The following is a 17,445-nucleotide window of genomic DNA, read 5'->3' on the forward strand; positions in this document are numbered from 1 at the left end:
TATCCATTCTTTTCTTTAAGTTGTGCTCTTTTTCCCCTTCGACCGAGGTTATTTTTTTCCCACTGGGTTTTTGTTACTCGGCAAGGTTTTTAACGAGGCAACGAGAGAAGCACCGCGTTTGGGCAACACGAGGGGGAGTGTTCAAGTAAACCCTAATTTGTGTTTGGCCCAAACCCTAGGTTACTTGACCTAGTGGTAATAGGGTTAAATTAGAAGGATCTAGATTCCTATTCAATGTACGATTACTTTCCTTGAATGATTAAAAGATTCTATGCATTGTAATCCTCTATATAAAGAGACCCCTATTATCAATACAGATAGACAGCAAATTTCTCTCAATTTCAGTTTCTCTACAACATCTAGAGTATTATTTCTTTAATTTTACCCCAAACAACAACTTAGATTTTACTTCTACTTCTCTGTAAGTAGGTATGATAACCTCTTCTCAAAAAAAAAAAAAAGTAGGTATGATGAATTGTACAAGTAGCATGTAAGATTGAGCAAGAAGATATACTCTCTTGGAGAGGATGAGTCTTGCTAAGTTTTCATGACGGCGACTCTAAAATTTGGACAGGAGGAGTTGGGGTTTTTCCATTCTCTGGTTATTGTGAAGATGACGGTGACAAGGCTCTTCTTCACTGGCTTTCCCTTGCAGTCATCGGAATTTGGTTTCAATTACTTTTTATGGTTTTCTGTATCAAAGACGTCCTCACAACAACTAAACATATGGTGGCTTTCCATCTTCAAAGGTCTTGGATAGCAGATCGAGGAGGATAGGGGTCAAGAGATTCTAAGGATGGCTCCAGGCATAGTTTATGGCAGTTTATTAGAAGCGGGTGGTCTTGGCTGGGCCTAATCTATGGATAGTGGCGGTGGTAGACGCGGTCTGGACGTTGAAATGCTGCTAGAAAGATTTCAACTCTGGTAATGGTAGTTATGCGACAAGGCCAGTGACAGGTGGTACTGGTTATGCTGTTGATTGCGCGGTGGCTACAGTTGTGCTTTTCTGGTGAAATTGACCGGTGGTCGGGGCTGATTGGTAGCTGGTTGTGTGGTGCTGAGGATGATGTCATTGGTAAAGGCTGCCGAAGCTTGCTGGTGTGGGCTAGGGTTTTTCTCAGGTTCATGTGCTAGAGTTACTTAGTTACAAGGCTAGATTTTTTATTTTTTTGTTATTATTTTTTTTTTAAAAGAAGCGGGAAGAGGACTAACATATTTAGTACTTTACTTTTTTTATATTTTATTTTTATCATAATTTCTCCTCTTATGGAGGAAGAGCTTGTGGTTTATGAGGACTGAGATATGTCACCAACCCGCATTTCCTATGACATTTTGGTTATTCTATGGGTGATGTATGGTAGTTTTGGATGAGTTTCATTGCCCTTAGAAATGTTTAATTACTAAGGTGATGGCTCTTTTGTAAGCCCCACTAGAGTGAATCATTATGTGCAATTTTTTATGATCAATAAATGAGTTGACATAATTCTTAAAAAAAAAAAAGTAGGTATGATGAAAGAAGAAATAGCCGCACCCAACCCTATGCTTTATATTGGGTACAACTATTGCCACTACACCAACAGGCCCGAACTTGAGATTTTGAAGCTTGAGGCCAAAAAATAAAAATGGGTCTACATGTTTTATAGAAAAAAAAAATAGCCAAAAAAATATTCACAAAAAAAAAATTGAAATGAAAAATAAATACACAACAGAAAGGGAATTCGAACCTAGGCTAGGAGTAACATAAAAGAAAGAATACAACTTGCCAACTAAACCAATTTTATTATTTAGCAAAGGAGTTATATTTTATTTACTTCATAAATTATTTTAAATATCCCTAAAAAAAATTAGGCCTGACGAGACACCGGGCCTGAGACGGCCGACTCACGGTTCTCATGTCATGTCCAGGTTTGATACCAATTCTCTTTCACACCATACATTCATTTTTTTTCATAAACCAACAATTTTACCCTCCTTTTACAATTAAAAAACAAAACGTATAAAAATTGAGAACGCTGTATCATCTCCAATACCCTCTCCCAACATCTCGATGACCACCTCCCTCTTTCCTCTTTCCTTATTTTATTTCTCTCTTTTTTCCTTGTCTCACATTATGCCTCATCTTCCAAGTTGAAAGGATATATAGCAATTGAACTAAATGTTGAATCCATGTGTGTGGCCTGAAAGCTTAAGGGATTAATAATGCATCACACTAAATAAAAAATATGGTGTGATTGGTATTCGACGTAATATTGCTATACTGGACATAGATATGTCAAAAGGTAATCCGATCCGTTAGATATGAAGGCCATCGACGGCTTCCTCCAGTTATACATGTTTTCTTGGTTTTATTAGCCGATGAAGAGAGATAACGAATGCTAGATAAAGAAGGGAGAAAGATGAAAATATAGCCATACAGGTGAGGCCTGCCGGAAAATTGATGACAACGGAGGTGCATATTTGGAAAGTGGTCATAACGTGGTGGCTGGATTCATTTTCATTTTTTTTCTTAGTTTTCATTTTTTTTAAATGATTTTTCTGGTTTTTCTGTTCTCATTTTGTTAAGGGAAAATTTCGCAAACAGTACATCAAGTAAAGGCCACTAATAATTCTTATACATAAAGTTCCAAACCAATCATTTCGGTACACGAAATCTGAAAATCGACCCACTATCAGTACACGACGTCAATGACGCCGTTAATTTGACACCAAAATGTCTATTATGCCCTCAGTTTTTTTTTTTCTCTTTTTTTTTTTTTCCTTCGTTTTTATCTCTTTCTTCTTTGTTCTTCCAGCTCCACGAAACCCACCTCTGTTCTTCATGTGAGAAGAAGCCCGAGCTCACCCACTTCGAAACCCACCTCTGTTCTTTAGTTTTCCTTTCTTTCTTTCTTATTTTTCTTCATCTATTCGATTCCTCCTTCCTCAGATCCCTCTCTCTCTCTCTTTCTTGCTGTGGATCCGGAAGAAGGAAGAAGAAAGAGATAAAAACGAAGGAATAAAAAAGAACAGAAAAAAAAAATTATTAAAAAAAAAAACTGAGGGCATAATAAACATTTTGGTGTCAAATTAACAGCGTCGTGTACTGATAGTGAGTCGAGTTTTAGATTTCGTGTACCGAAATGATTGGTTTGGAACTTTATGTATAAGAATTATTAGTGGCATTTACTTGGTGTACTGTTTGTGAAATTTTCCCTTTTGTTAATTATAATAAGGGGTAAAGTTGGTAGTTTAGGATATCACGTACATTGTGAAAAAATTATAGGGTGGCAATAGCGGCACCCAACCCTAAGATACCGGCTGCGCCCCCTGCACCTTCCTCATTAAACAATCAACCAGAGTTGGTCCGTCGTGCTTCCAATTGGCTTGTGATCCGAAAAGACGCAAATTGGTGTGGAACGCACGCAATCGCATCCAACGCGTCATCACCGTCCGACAAACGCAACACAAAAAAAACGTAAAAATGTCAAACGGACAATGTGAAAAGAACGAACCTGTATGCCATTTCGTCCATATTCTTTTCTCTCCTAACACCCCCAACAACCCCCTCCTCTCAGTCTTCGCTTTGCTTTGCTTTAAAACCCTCCGCAATTCAGTCTCTCTTCGCTTGCAGACAAACGCAGATATGGTCGGAAAGAGGAAGGAAACGACGACTTCCTTGGAGGACTTGATAGAGAATGCAGGAGGTTGCGCTGTCGTGGACGGAGGGTTTGCCACACAGCTCGAGAAACACGGCGCTGCTATCAACGACACTCTCTGGAGCGCCGTTTGCCTCATCAAGGACTCCGACCTCATCAAAAGGGTACGTATTATATATACCTCCCTCTGTCTCTCTCACTTTTGCGATGGTGGATCTTTGAGAATTTTTTGAAGTGGTTTATGAATGTCCTTTTGCTCCTCAGGTCCACTTGGAATACTTGGAAGCCGGCGCCGATGTTCTGGTCACTTCATCTTACCAGGTTCCATTCTTGATTCTTCTCCTAATAAAAAAGTAGCAGTAATTCGTAAACATTATAGTGCTCTACAGTATTAAAACTCCAAATTTAGAGATGTTAAATTAGTCAGCCTTTGCAGTGTGGCCTACCGGATCTAACGACTCTTGGGTCCAAAGTCACAATACTTGGAGCACTATAGAACATCCTCTAGGATTTTTATCTATATTGGTTGCACACTGTAAGGTCATATCTGATTTGTGCCTGGACCGTGATGTCTTTTATTACATACTATAGAGATTCACTTGGAATGTGATTAGAATGTTTTCCGTCAATCAAAATATGATCAAATCTTTGGGCCAGTATCAACAACATTGTGTTTCATTACTGTCTCATCTGCGAACAGAAATGTGGGATGCATGGTTTACATGGACCAACTTATTTTGACAGGCAACAATTCCGGGATTTTTGTCCAAGGGACTGTCCATCGAAGAAGGGGAGTCATTGCTGAAGAAGAGTGTGACGTTAGCTGTCGAAGCTCGTAATAGTTTCTGGGAGGCAGTGAAAGTAAGTCCCCGGCATCATCGCTATAACAGGGCTTTGGTTGCGGCCTCTATCGGAAGCTATGGGGCTTATCTTGCTGATGGTTCTGAATACAGGTAGATCCATTAGATCCTGAATAACTCTGGCCAGTTGAACATTTATAATGCAAGATGTTCAGATATAACAATGTTGAAAGTGTCGATCTTTACAGTGGGGATTATGGACCAAATGTGGATATGGATAAGCTGAAGGATTTCCACCGCCGCAGATTGCAAGTTCTTGTGGAAGCAGGTCCGGATTTACTTGCATTTGAGACCATTCCTAATAAGCTTGAAGCTCAGGTTTGTGGTTTTACCAATCTAATGTTCCAGAAAGATATAATATATTAGATCTCCACCTGATCTAAGATTTCGGACACATTTGCAGGCCTGCGTTGAGCTGCTGGAAGAAGAAAACATTCATATGCCATCTTGGATATGTTTCAGCTCTGTAGATGGTGAGAATGCGCCATCTGGAGAGAACTTCAAGGAATGCCTTGACATAATAAATAGCAGTAACAAAGTAAACGCAGTGGGGATAAATTGTGCACCTCCTCAGTTGATTGAAAGTCTCATCTGCAAATTGAAGCAGGTAATTTCTTGGTTTACCTAATAACTTGACTAACGACCAAGTGATCTTGTGATTAGTTATCTAACACACATGTTTCTACAGTTAACCAGTAAGGCAATTGTTGTGTACCCTAATAGTGGTGAGATATGGGATGGCAAAGCAAAGAGATGGCTGGTGAGTCAGTTGTTTTAGAACCTCTATCTCATCCTCTAAAGATTATAGTTCAACACAATACATAGACATTATGAGTTTCTGTGTTCGAGCATTAAACAATTCTGGTTTATGTTGAATGAACAGCCTTCCAAGTGCTTCGATGATGACGAGTTCGAATGCTTTGCGACAAGATGGCGCGATTCAGGAGCTAAGCTCATTGGAGGCTGTTGCCGGACAACACCATCAACCATTCAAGCAATTTCTAAGGTTCTAAAGGGAAAATCCCAATGATTCTATTACCAAAGATTGAGCAACAATGACAGTGTTAAATTTACTCTCTAGAAATTCTAGCTTAATAAAAATATGGATAGATTTGATTTGGTTACCAAAGATTGAGCAGGAAGGGCACAGTTATATTTATTGTCTAGGAATTCTAGGTTAACCAAAACAGAAAACGATCGACTTGGTTATAGAAACTTTGTTTGTTTTGGCATTCGACGCGTTAGGCTTTAATGTTTGGCAAATGAAAATTGTTAAAAGTTAGTTTTCAAGGGAATGCAACGTTTTCTTCTTGTTCCTTTTCTATTGGGTGTGTTTTTTATATGGCTAATTACTATTGAGTCTATGATGAAGACCCTCTGAATGCCCAGCAGGAATTGCAGCAAAACCCCATCGACAAATTAATTACGGAGTAAAATCCCATCAACAGATTCCATCTGTTTCCACCAAAAAGACAAATACAAAACTATTCCATAATTGATTCCGATCAAATCCAACAGTGACTAGGTAAAAATACCAAGACAACCACAGGAAAACATATCTTGGAATCACAAGAACAGTCCTACCATTATCAACTACGAAATCCACTCCATAAGAGTTGTGATTGATCGTAGCAAGCATATATTTTCGACTCGGTCAAAATGAAATTGCAGAGCCACAATTTTAACAAAAGATTAAACGTCACCCGAATTCTGTTGCTTAATCCTGCAGCGAAGTTTTAGTTCGGTAGGTATCAGAATCAGAGAATGTAAGAGATGATATTAGTCTGCTACTGTTGTTTGAAGGGGCAGCGAACTTTCGACTTCCTTGGTATCAGCAGCATTCTTCTCAGCAACAATCTTTGACATTTTAAACATCTTGTTGATGGTCTTCTTGAAGCAAGACGCGTGTTCATCCATAGATGCATTGATAAATTCATCAATGTGATCCTTCACATCTTCCAGAAAATTGGCTTGTTCATTCTTCTTCTTTCGACATGATGTGGGAGTTGCAGCAGCGGGTGAAGTAGGGGTTGTTGCGGCAGGCTGTTTCTCAAGTTGACTTTTCTGCGATTCCATCTTCACCAACACCAGAGAATCACAAGCAGGGCAAGTAAAATTTGTGAAGAAATTGATCGGGTTTTTCCGTTTATATTAATATAGGAGAACCCGCCACAAAATTCATCTTTTCAAAAATCATAACCGAGCAAAGTTACTACAGTACTACATACATACTGTTTAAGGACCCATGGCCTCTGGTAAGAACACCTTTCTTTTTGGTTCTTATCCTGTATTCTAACTACAAGTCCGAGTATCAAATAACAAAGAAATTGTTAACTACAATTATCTCAAACAATGCTGGAATAAATAAGTTTCATAAATTATGCAACAGGCAACTCAAAATTTCATCATTACAGGTCATCCACCAAACGCTTAGTATTGATATAGTCAGTCTGTGTAGACTCTACGAGTCCATTTTTACTCTACCCAGACATGCAACCCCAATTATGCGAAAATTAACGCCGTGGTCCAGGCCTGTCATAAGGTCCCCAACCATTTCTATAGACATTGCCATACGAACCACCGGAATATCTCATTTCAGGACCTCCACTCATCATTCCATAACCCCCGCCACCTATACAAAAGATGAGAGGAGTTAAAACAACTTGCCTTCCAGAGGTATGTTCAGTACGCTAGAAATCCCAGAGTATGAGCCACCTAATCACTAGAGAGAGAAAAAGAAGATGGAGAGAAGAAAATGGAGAGAGAGAGAGAGTTCACCTAGCCCCCGTGCCCTCCTGCCTGCATTCATCTGCTCTGCTCGTAGCTGCTCTATTTCACGAGCCATGGAAATCAGGTTCTTTTCCATTGCTTGCTTTTGTTCAACTTGTTCTTCATTGGCTTTCCTCTCATATTCATAAGCTCTCCTACAAAGGTGTTGATCAATTCAAATACAATGCAAAATAAAGCATTTCCTAACTTATCCAAAAATTCATCAAGTATCAAACTTCCCTCCTAAAGTACAAAATATTACTTCGGCAGGAAAACTAATTAAAAGTCCACTATCTAACCTTGTCTCAACAAGCTCTTTTCGCATGCCATCAATATCAGTCCTCATGGCAACTAGTTGCTGATTCTCAGCTTGTAATCGAGTGACGTCTTGAGTGAGACCTTGGACTTGGGTAGACAACTCCTGCCGTAAAGCATTTAATTTCTGAATTTCAGCTCTCAATTGCAAAACCTCTGCCCTTACAGGCTCAACAGCACGGAGATCAGCTTCAAGTTTTAATCCTCTCTCAATCAACTCCCTAGTCTCTGCCTCTTTCTCGGCCCGGAGTTTGGGTATGACCTGCCCTAATCTATGAATCTCATCTTTTGCATCTGTTAATTCCCTTTGAAGAAGGGTATTATCATCAATTACAAGCCGATTCTCAGCGATTACTCGTTGCATTTCTCTGTGCTGCATTGCAAGTTCTTCTTCCAAAGCTGCAGGGTGAATAGAAAACGGTTGTGGTCCACGGTGCATAACAGGCCGAGGATCATCACGATAACCTCGAAAGCCATCAGCATGGCGAGGCATACGATTTCTCCCTGCCATAACAGTGATCCTGCAGTAATGATGGCATCATCACTGGCATTTCGAAATGACCAAGCATAACATAAAGTATTATGGAAGATGAACTATCACCCCTGGTCCAACAGACCGATAAACCAGGCTGCCAAAACGTAAAGACTAAGGGAAACACAATAAACACCCTTCTATGTCTGTTGTTTCCATGCCCACTGGGTCGTCTCACTAATGCTCTTTGATATGCATGAAACACTACAATAGCTTCCATTTCCATCAGATCATGAATCAATATCCTTTAAGAGGATTTGACCAGGACAAAAAGTTGTGAAACCCTTCTTTTTCTTTCAATGTGAAATATAGATCTCGCATGGCTTCCATTTCTATTGGATAATGAACCAACATCCTAAACTTTCCTTATTAAAAGGACTCAGCTAAATGATCAGAAGTTATGAAGCCCGTTTCTTTTTTTTTTTTTACTCTTTCAAATAGAAATATAGACCTCAGATGGCTTCCATTTCCATCAGATAATGAATCAATATCCTAATTTACTCACTAAAAGACGTTATGAAGCTGTATCTTCTTCTTCAAATAAGAAACAAACGGTCATAGACCATTAATATCAATCTCAAGTTGTCCCCACAAAGAACTCAAACCTAAACACTAATCTAAACATCAAAGAAGTGAATTTTTGCTTGATCCTATTTCTGTGAATATACACTACCAGCTTAATCATCTAAACTGAATAACTGATCTTGCAAGTTTCAACTTACATCTACAAACTAGTCACTCATCAATGTAAACTTCGACTGTAAGCGAGATAAGTTTACCAGTCAATCATCAACTAATTCTATACATACTTAGAACCAAAGTCAAATCCTACTCCACAAAAGGATCACATATCCTCGAATGCTAATAGAAGCACTGGAATTTGGGGAAAACCACCCTCTTTGCCTTGGTCATCATCGGAACATTATACCACTAGTAAACTAATTCAACACTTTAAACACAGACCAAACCGAAGTATCAATAATCCAGCTACAGTGACCATGAACAGCATTACAGCTCTCTTAACCCATTAGTCCTCTTTCACCCAACACACCTTTGATTACAAGTCTTCATCTCCTTGCATTATATCATTGGTTGCATTCCAATCTCTTTAAAGTAAAAAAACTTTGATCTTTATAGACAAAGTATTGAAATAAATGACGCCCTTTAGCTCTATACAGCTTTGTAATCGCTTTCTTATGTTGCTTAACTACCGCCCCAGGAAATGCCTCAAGTAAAAACAACTATCAAAAATAACCAAAAGGAAAACAATAGAATTCTCGGGCTCAAAGTTTAACACAGACAAATTCAGCTCTATCCAGAAGTTCATGCGAAAGAAGAAATTGCAGAGATAGCATATATCCATAGGTGTAGCAAAATTAAACAAAGCAAAGTAATTTGATGAGAATTAGGAAGCTGTTCAAGTAAAAACTTACAGAGAAGGAGTGACTGCCTGAAAAAGCTTCGATCTTCAACGGGAACGATGCTTTGGCTGAGAGCAGGTCAGCGGAACAACCAAACCTACAGCTAGCGTACCAGGATCAGACTACTGTATGTCGATTTTCAAAGTTTCCGCCGCATGGGCCTCTGGCATAAAAGTAAAGTCAATGGTCATGAATGAGCAAATGGGCCGCCCTTGCTTCAAAGTTCATAGAGTGTGCATTGATTTTTTTTTTTTTTATTTTTTTTTTTTATCACATCTACAACCCAGGATTACAGTAATTAGTCTTCCGTAAAAGGTGAACTCAGAATCTCTCACTTACGAATGAGAGACTTATGGCGCTAGACCAAATGGTATTAGGCGAGTATTGTTCTAAATTTTAAAACAATATCGTTTTGGGAGCACAACGAAAAGAGTCATATTTAATTTTTTTTTTTTTTTTTTTTGAATGAATGGCTGGTGGAGCTGTCATCAAGCCTTGATTAATGAAACTGTCGAATATAATGGGGGGACATTGAGCCTTAACCCTTGATTACCATAAGCATCTAGAAATTTTTTCGAAATAATATCAGAAATCTCTACAGGAGACTTGTATTCTAACAAGCACCAACTAGCAAAGAGTGCAATAGCTACTCCATTTGCTTTAACATAGCAGTGACATAGCGAAAAGATAACATTATATGTACCCCGCGTACAACCTAGCATAAATACCTGCTTTAGTACAGCTTCCCTACTATGTTGCCGCCAGATGATAAATCCGACGACACTTAGCTTCATCCTCCCACTAGGCGGTAACGACCATTTGACGAGGCCCAAAACTCGCTGCCAACCTAGAGTAGATAAGGCACATTGAGTGCATACACTGGCACAAGGCCTTACTAGTTCTACACAACAAGTATAGACTCTTATTTCACGCCAAAGACGCGACCTAGAAACATAACAGCAATAAAATAAAACAGAAATAAAATAACTAGCTAAGCCCAGGCCCAAAAAGAGGGCCCAAGCCCTAGCAACAATCCAAGAAAAGAGAACCCCACAATCTGCCGCCCGGGCCAGGCTCAAATCCCCTACAGCCACCGCCGCCGGACCCTGCACAGGGTCGCCCCGCCGCCTTCGCCAAACCGCCAGCAGCGATCTGCCATCCCAGATCGAAACCAGAACCTACAGAGAAACAAGCTTCGTCGCACCATGGAGAAGACCCAGATCGGGACCAGAGGATCTTGACCAGATCGGACCGCTCCGAGTAGCCCCCGGCCACGCCGCGCCGAACGTCTCGCCGCCTGATCGCCTCCAAATCTGAGATCGAATCCGTCGAGTTGACCATCGAGGAGAGACCTAGAAGCCAACAGCTGCAGTTTTCCCCTCCCTCACTGACATCCACCGTGATCCCACCGATCGGACCAAGAACGCTGATCGATAGACCCGGCCTCACACCCAACTCGCGCGGAGTCGGTATTGGCCCGTCCGACGACGGCGTAGAGGCATGCCGCCGGACAGGGGGGAAGACCTCGTTTTTTTCTCTCTAGCGCGTACAGCGCGTTCTTTCTTTCTTTTGAGTCATATTTAATTAGTTTCATTCATATTTCAAATTTATAATCACATATCTTGCCATCATAAAACTGGAAAAAAATAAATAAAAAATAATAATTAATGCATGATCTAAGACTTCTTACGGACTATTTATTGAGAGACCACCGATTAATCAGGCTCGTGCTTCTTACAACAAACCACCAAGTCTTGAAGTTTTAAGAAATATGCCGAGTGACTTGGGCTTAGTTTTACTCTTCTAAAAGCATCCCCCTTATCTTTCAATTAAAGTGAATCATAATTCGACCAAAACACAACTTGGATGAGACAAACCGTGAAACCAAGTGGCCAGACTCCGGTAATACCTCGACACTCAGACGAAATCGCAACTTGGCTGGCCGACTCCGGTGATACCTTCACACTCAAAATTCATCTAGCTAGTTGGTCACATAAATTTGAACACCTTTTCAAATTGGGAAAAAATCACAAACAGTTCCTGAACTATCGGCCACTAGTAACTTTCGTACCTCAGTTTTTAAAAATATCATATTGGTACCTGGACTTTTAACCCCGACCCAATATTAGTAACTGGGAACAATAAAATCGTTAACCCCGTTAACTTTTGAAGGGTAGAATAGTCATTTCACTGTTCATCTTCTCCAAAACTCTCTCCTATCTCTCTGCAATCCCAGATTTTTCATATTCTTCTTCTTCAATAACACCACTCCTATCTCTCTTCAATAATTCACACAATCAGCCAATCATTGCCAAAACTCAAAACAAACAAAAATAAATCACCAACAAATCCCTTAGTATTTCCAGGAGAGTGAAAATTAAAGAACTTTGGTTTTCTTAGAATTCTCACCTTCCATTGTTTCACTATCACGTCATACAGCTATTTTAGCCTTCTGGGTTTTCCCCCTCCTTCCCCAGTATCTGGTTTCTCACTCTGATAATCCAGAAGGTTGAGTTCTTTGTGTTTTCCCACTAACCCTAAAACCCATGAAATAGGCTTCAAGTTGTAAGAAGCAAAAGCTCAGAAGACCATGAAACACTCCTTATTAGAGTCGTTTCCAATGTCTTCCATCTCTCATGAATCATGTCCCCCACTCCTTCACTAACACCATACCTCCAATCATAGTCCATGTGCTTCTTCTTGCTTCTCTTTCTACTTAGGTTTTTCCCATGAAAACTCACCATTATTCTTTTCAAATACATTTTCCACACTTACCGATGGTTCTACCAACAATCCACCTCATGAGTTCCGTCCTTAGCATGAATTCATGATATATATATATATATATATATATATATATGCTCCACAAAAATCCATTCACATTCAAGACCACAAGATTCAAGCATAACTTCATCCAAAATCCATACTTTTCTATATTTGGAAAAAATGGGTGGAATGTAAAAACGAAAACCAACCATCATTCAAAAGGAGCATTCAAAGAGGAAGCTCGCGATTGAAGGTGCCGATCTTTTTCATCTCCTCCTCCAATCTCTTGACTAAATCGTCAAAAATTTAGAGAGAGAAATTTAGAGAGGAACCAAACCCATCTTCACAAATTTAGAGAGAGATTTAGATCCCTTCTAGTATTGGGTTCTAATATCTCTTCCTCTCTATACGTTTTTGCTCGCTTTGGGTTTGAGTGTGTGATTCGTGGCGTCGCGTATTAATCGTGGTAACTGAGGTATGAAGAATATGAAAAAGGTGGGATTGCAGAGAGATAGGAAAGAGCTTTGGATAAGATGAACAGTGAAAGGACGATTCTACCCTTCAAAAATTAACGGGGTTAACGATTTAATGTTCTCAGGTACTAATATTGGGTCAGGGTTAAAAGTCCAAGTACAAATCTAATATTTTTAAAAACTGAGGTACGAGGGTTACTAGTGACCGATAGTTTAGGAACTGTTTGTGATTTTTTCCTTTTCAAATATTATCCCATCTTGTATAGTTGTATATAGTAGACAAAAATACACAAGTGAGCAAGATTCTACAATAATTTTGGAGAGAGACATAAGGGAATGGCCAAAAAGGGGCTATTGGGTGGGAGGCCCTACGAGGATGGCTACACTGCAAATCGTTTTCAAAGTGGCCAAGGAATATGGTCGATATTTCTTCATGAGAATTCCGTCGTCCTTTGTGGTTAACTTCTGCTCGGGTTTCATTCACATACATTACCATCCACGATGAGATCTCCACATCAGCTTTATCCAGACGCTTCTTCTAGCAGATGTTAAAGTTAAAATCCTGCCAACAATGGTCAATCAAAGACTTATCTTTTCATTATCCATCGTTTGTCAAGCTCATACCTACAAATATGGCTTGATCATCAGTTCATTTTCCAAGTTGATTACTCCATGCGTCTCTCTCTACAAATACTAATCCAAGAGTGACTTTTGCCAAACTTTGAGTAATATTCAAGTAAAGTCGATTCCTATTTGAGAAAATTGTCAATTTCAAATGCTGGTAAATTTTAGTTCAGTTATCCGCTCAACAAAAGATGAGATCTTTTAATGTGAAGAAAAACAAATTCAAAATAAAAAAATCTTGTTATTATATTAGTTTTGAGTAGCTTTTGTTTTTCGATTGAGCCTTATAACCTTCCGAGCAAATTGAAGAGAATGAACTTTAAAATTTAAATGATTATATGGTTTCAAAATGATAGTGAGCCGCCAGCGTTGGGAGAGCTTCCCCTCTAAATGGGGTCCGACCCGGCTCGAGGGATTAGTCCATGCCTATGGGTAGGGGATACCCTAGTTTAACCAAAACAAAAAAATGATAGTGAGCATGACTTTGGGAAATTCAATGTTTTGCTAATCAATTTCTAAGATTATTGTGCTTGAAGTTCATATGTGCACTTTATTCTCAATGCGGTAAATGGTAATTGAATGATGCATGCTAAGGCAAGAGTAGATTTATGGTCATAATGAAAATTCGAGCTTTATTTTCTATTTATTCCTAAGTGTATGTGTACTAATTTCGCCGTTTCTTAGTGATGTTGTGTTGATTGATCTCATTATTTTTCATCTTGATTGATTGTTTAAATTTGACATTACTATTATTCTTACAAAAAAAAAAAAATTGGCATTACCATGGACCCCAAAAACGTTGATTTCTAAGGATATATAACTTTGAATTCCAGCAACCAACCCAAACGAAGAATAATGATATCAAACAATACATTGCCCAGAAAAAGGCAAAATTAGTACACATATGATACCCTCTGATAAATGGACGGCGAGCCATTTACTTAATCAAATGAATGCAATCTCCTACTGACATGACGAAATTGAGTGCGCCAGATTTATTCTTGTGCGGCAACATAGTAAGAAAGCTGTGCTATTTGTAATGATGCTTCTTCGTGATAAAGTTATCTTTCCGGTATGTCACCGCTACGTTAAAGTAAATGGAGTAGCCATTCATGCACTCTTTGTTAATAAGTGCTTGTTAGAACATGTTTAGCAATGCTAGCCATTTTTGAGTCAAATTTTAGCCAAAGTAGCTAAAAAGTTATTTTGGCTAGCCACTTTAGAAATACGTCTGCATCAGTGCTCTCTATGATAGCTAGTTAATTTTGAATTTTTATTATTTTTTAAAGGAATGTTAAATAGTTTAAATGTATTTAAAAATTACATAAATAACTCAAAATGAATGTTATAAATTATAGAGAGCATCATCTCGCTCTCTATATTTAGGAGCGAGATAGCTAAAAGTTATAATGGAGAGCCACTTAGGAGTCTGGTGCAGCTGTTAAAATATATAAAAAACTAAACATGCTCTCCAAAATAGCTAAGGAGCCAAAATAGACAGTCTGCTAAAGATGCTCTAAATACATAGATTTTGTGGAGAATCCTGGTATTGTTTCAGGACATTCTCTATGCTTATTATAATATGAGGTTCAGGCTTTACGTCTCCCCCCCTTGTGTTCCGCAATTTCATTAATCAAAGCTAAAAAGCAACTGCTCAAGCTCTTTGCCAAAAAAAAAAAATGATACCCTCTAACAATTAGGCTCGGTCATATAATTCTACAATCCACCACAATCCATTTCCTAAGAAATTATTCTGTGGTCCCGGACTACCACGTGTCACTGCCATGTGGTGGTCCAAACCAATAATATCACTCGAATTTGGTGGGACCATGCAGGGGGTGAAAAAATAAAAATAAAATTTTAATTATCAAACCAATCAGAAATAACTAAAAGTCATATGGACTAATAACATCAACTTGGACCACTACGTGTACTATGATCCAAGACCATGTTATAATTTCCCTCTATTCCCTACGTACATCTCTATGAAAATATAACGGAAGAGGTTCCTTACGGAAGCATTAAACAATATCCATTTGGAAAGTAAACAATCCTAATTGAAAGGAAATAATTAAGGAGGTCTACTTAGCTTTTTAAATATTCTAAAAAGTAAATTAGAGGTGTACTAAGTATGAGAGGTCCAAATAGCAAATTTGGAGGTCTAACTAGAACCACCCATAAACTTATTCTTGCTAGGAAAAGAAAACGTAAACTTAAATAGTAAGGTAAATTAAGGTAATTTAGAAACCTGAAAAATTATCAATTTTTTTCAATTTTGCATCACTGGCGAATATGTGTTGGAAGACATGCATCTAAATTAATGTAAGCTTCACATTAAAGATCTCACTTTTCCTTTCAGAAAATAAGTTCACTAACAATTACGCTCATCCGAAGTCGACAATCTACTCTTTTTTTTTTACTTTGTCAAGGGGAACCCAAAGGCTTCTTAGGCCCAAGATAAACCCCTTCGGCGCATGTGAAATGCTCCAACTATGCATTGCAGCACAGTGCCTCGCCACTTTGACAGCTTCGGGTTCGAACCTAGGTTGGGGAGCACACTCAACTAGGCAAGAACCACTAGACCACTTGCAGTGGTTACAATCTACTCTTTATTCGAGCAACCTGATATATTCAAAAAAATAATTTACGAGCAATTCTAGACTTAAAAAAAATTAATTTAATACCAAGTTCTTATCTCCAAATCCTTCAGTCAAATTCTCGTCCTACTTCAACTATGGTATAGTTGGTAATTGAATAGGTCATCAAGACATGTATAATAAAAAGAAATCCAACATAAATACAGATACTTATGTAAATACTTATTTATTGATATAGCATATAAATAGCATATATATATATATATACAGCGCTTCTCCGGTGCGGACGTCCGCACTTTTTGCTTAGGTGCGGATTTCCGGTTTTGACCCACTTTCCGATCACATTTTCACATCTTAGTCGTTCAGTTTTTAGGTCATAATGTATAGATCATCTCTACAAAATTTCAGCCAAATTGATGATCGTTAAGGCATTCAAAACTGCAATTTACAACAATTAACACGAACGGTTCCGGTTCGACAGATTCGGTTCGTTCGTGTAAATTGCAATTTTGGATGCCTTAACGATCATCAAATTGGCTGAAATTTTGCAGAGATGATCTATACATTAGGATCTAAAAACTGAACGGCTAAGATGTAAAAATGTGATCGGAAAGTGGGTCAAAACTGGAAATCCGCACCTTTTTCTTTGGTGCGGATATCCGCACCTGAGCAAACTTATATATATATATAGTAGTGTTTAATTTGCACGTTCATTGTGTTTATGTAGGTGAGCTTTCTAGGGTGAGAGCTAGAGTCGGATCGAGCACTTGATGATCTTTATGTTAAGGTGGAAACTGGAAAGATATTATTGGCCGAGTTATGTCATGCCACACTCCGGAGACGATTTATGTGATAGGAACCAAAACTTTACGAGAAGACATGTGGATTACAGGGTCCATAGGGACCATTGATACAAAAGTCCGAACTTTAAACAGATAATGTATGCATTATGGAGCAACCAGGACAAGCCAACAAAAAAGCGTCTCTTTCAAATTTAGCGATGAAAAGTCGAGCAGAAAATAAGAAGAAGAGAAACTGAGATCGACAACGATGATGATGATGATGATGGGAATGGTATGCAAGGACTTATCACCTCCTTGCAGGGGACCCAATAATATAAAGAAAACAAATGGGAAATCCCTAGATGGGGAAAGCAGCCAATGAGAGCCCGAGGGTTAGGATTAACTTTCCGAACTCGACCAATCGGAAAAAAGATAAGGCGTAGCGTAGGACCCAAAAAGTACAATCCTCTCCCAAAAGTGCAATCCAAAAGCTTAATCTACTGGGAAAAGCGCGGTTGTGGGTCACTCTCCTCCTTATATACGTACACAGAACACTCCTGTAAAGAGCGAGCACAACCTAGAGACCTTCTCTTGTTTCTGTATACTATCTTGGATTTGCTCTGAGATTTGAATCTTGAATTTGCTACTCTCTTTTTGGTTCTGCTCGATGA

The 17,445-nt window shown here is 38.8% G+C and overlaps 2 protein-coding genes and 1 pseudogene across 2 annotated transcripts; 1 reads left to right on the plus strand and 2 right to left on the minus strand.

The window, feature by feature from the left end:
* The first annotated feature begins 3,391 nt into the window (after nucleotides 1-3,391).
* On the plus strand, nucleotides 3,392-5,817 carry LOC133709303 (homocysteine S-methyltransferase 1). The gene is made up of 7 exons (XM_062135004.1): nucleotides 3,392-3,799; nucleotides 3,900-3,956; nucleotides 4,380-4,588; nucleotides 4,684-4,813; nucleotides 4,899-5,102; nucleotides 5,184-5,255; nucleotides 5,379-5,817. Exons 1-7 carry the CDS (start codon nucleotides 3,461-3,463, stop codon nucleotides 5,523-5,525), a joined length of 1,158 nt encoding a protein of 385 aa, XP_061990988.1. The 5' UTR covers nucleotides 3,392-3,460; the 3' UTR covers nucleotides 5,526-5,817.
* Nucleotides 5,818-5,941: 124 nt separating this feature from the next.
* LOC133709305 (uncharacterized) lies at nucleotides 5,942-9,738 on the minus strand. Its single transcript, XM_062135006.1, has 2 exons — nucleotides 9,545-9,738; nucleotides 5,942-6,571 (listed from the first exon to the last, which is right to left on the minus strand). Exon 2 carries the CDS (start codon nucleotides 6,569-6,571, stop codon nucleotides 6,275-6,277), a length of 297 nt encoding a protein of 98 aa, XP_061990990.1. The 5' UTR covers nucleotides 9,545-9,738; the 3' UTR covers nucleotides 5,942-6,274.
* On the minus strand, nucleotides 6,852-9,537 carry LOC133709304 (protein FLX-like 3; annotated as a pseudogene).
* Nucleotides 9,739-17,445: the final 7,707 nt, after the last annotated feature.

This window comes from Rosa rugosa, chromosome 5, assembly GCF_958449725.1.
Source record: "Rosa rugosa chromosome 5, drRosRugo1.1, whole genome shotgun sequence".
Taxonomy (NCBI): domain Eukaryota; kingdom Viridiplantae; phylum Streptophyta; class Magnoliopsida; order Rosales; family Rosaceae; genus Rosa; species Rosa rugosa.

Excerpts from the sequence above, each read along its gene's own strand:
- LOC133709303 (XM_062135004.1), top strand. The coding sequence starts at position 3,461 with ATGTCAAACGGACAATGTGAAAAGAACGAACCTGTATGCCATTTCGTC. Across the intron at positions 5,103-5,183 it reads TCATCTGCAAATTGAAGCAG|TTAACCAGTAAGGCAATTGT; the intron begins GTAATTTCTTGG and ends ATGTTTCTACAG. Across the intron at positions 5,256-5,378 it reads GCAAAGCAAAGAGATGGCTG|CCTTCCAAGTGCTTCGATGA; the intron begins GTGAGTCAGTTG and ends TTGAATGAACAG.
- LOC133709305 (XM_062135006.1), bottom strand. The coding sequence starts at position 6,571 with ATGGAATCGCAGAAAAGTCAACTTGAGAAACAGCCTGCCGCAACAACC.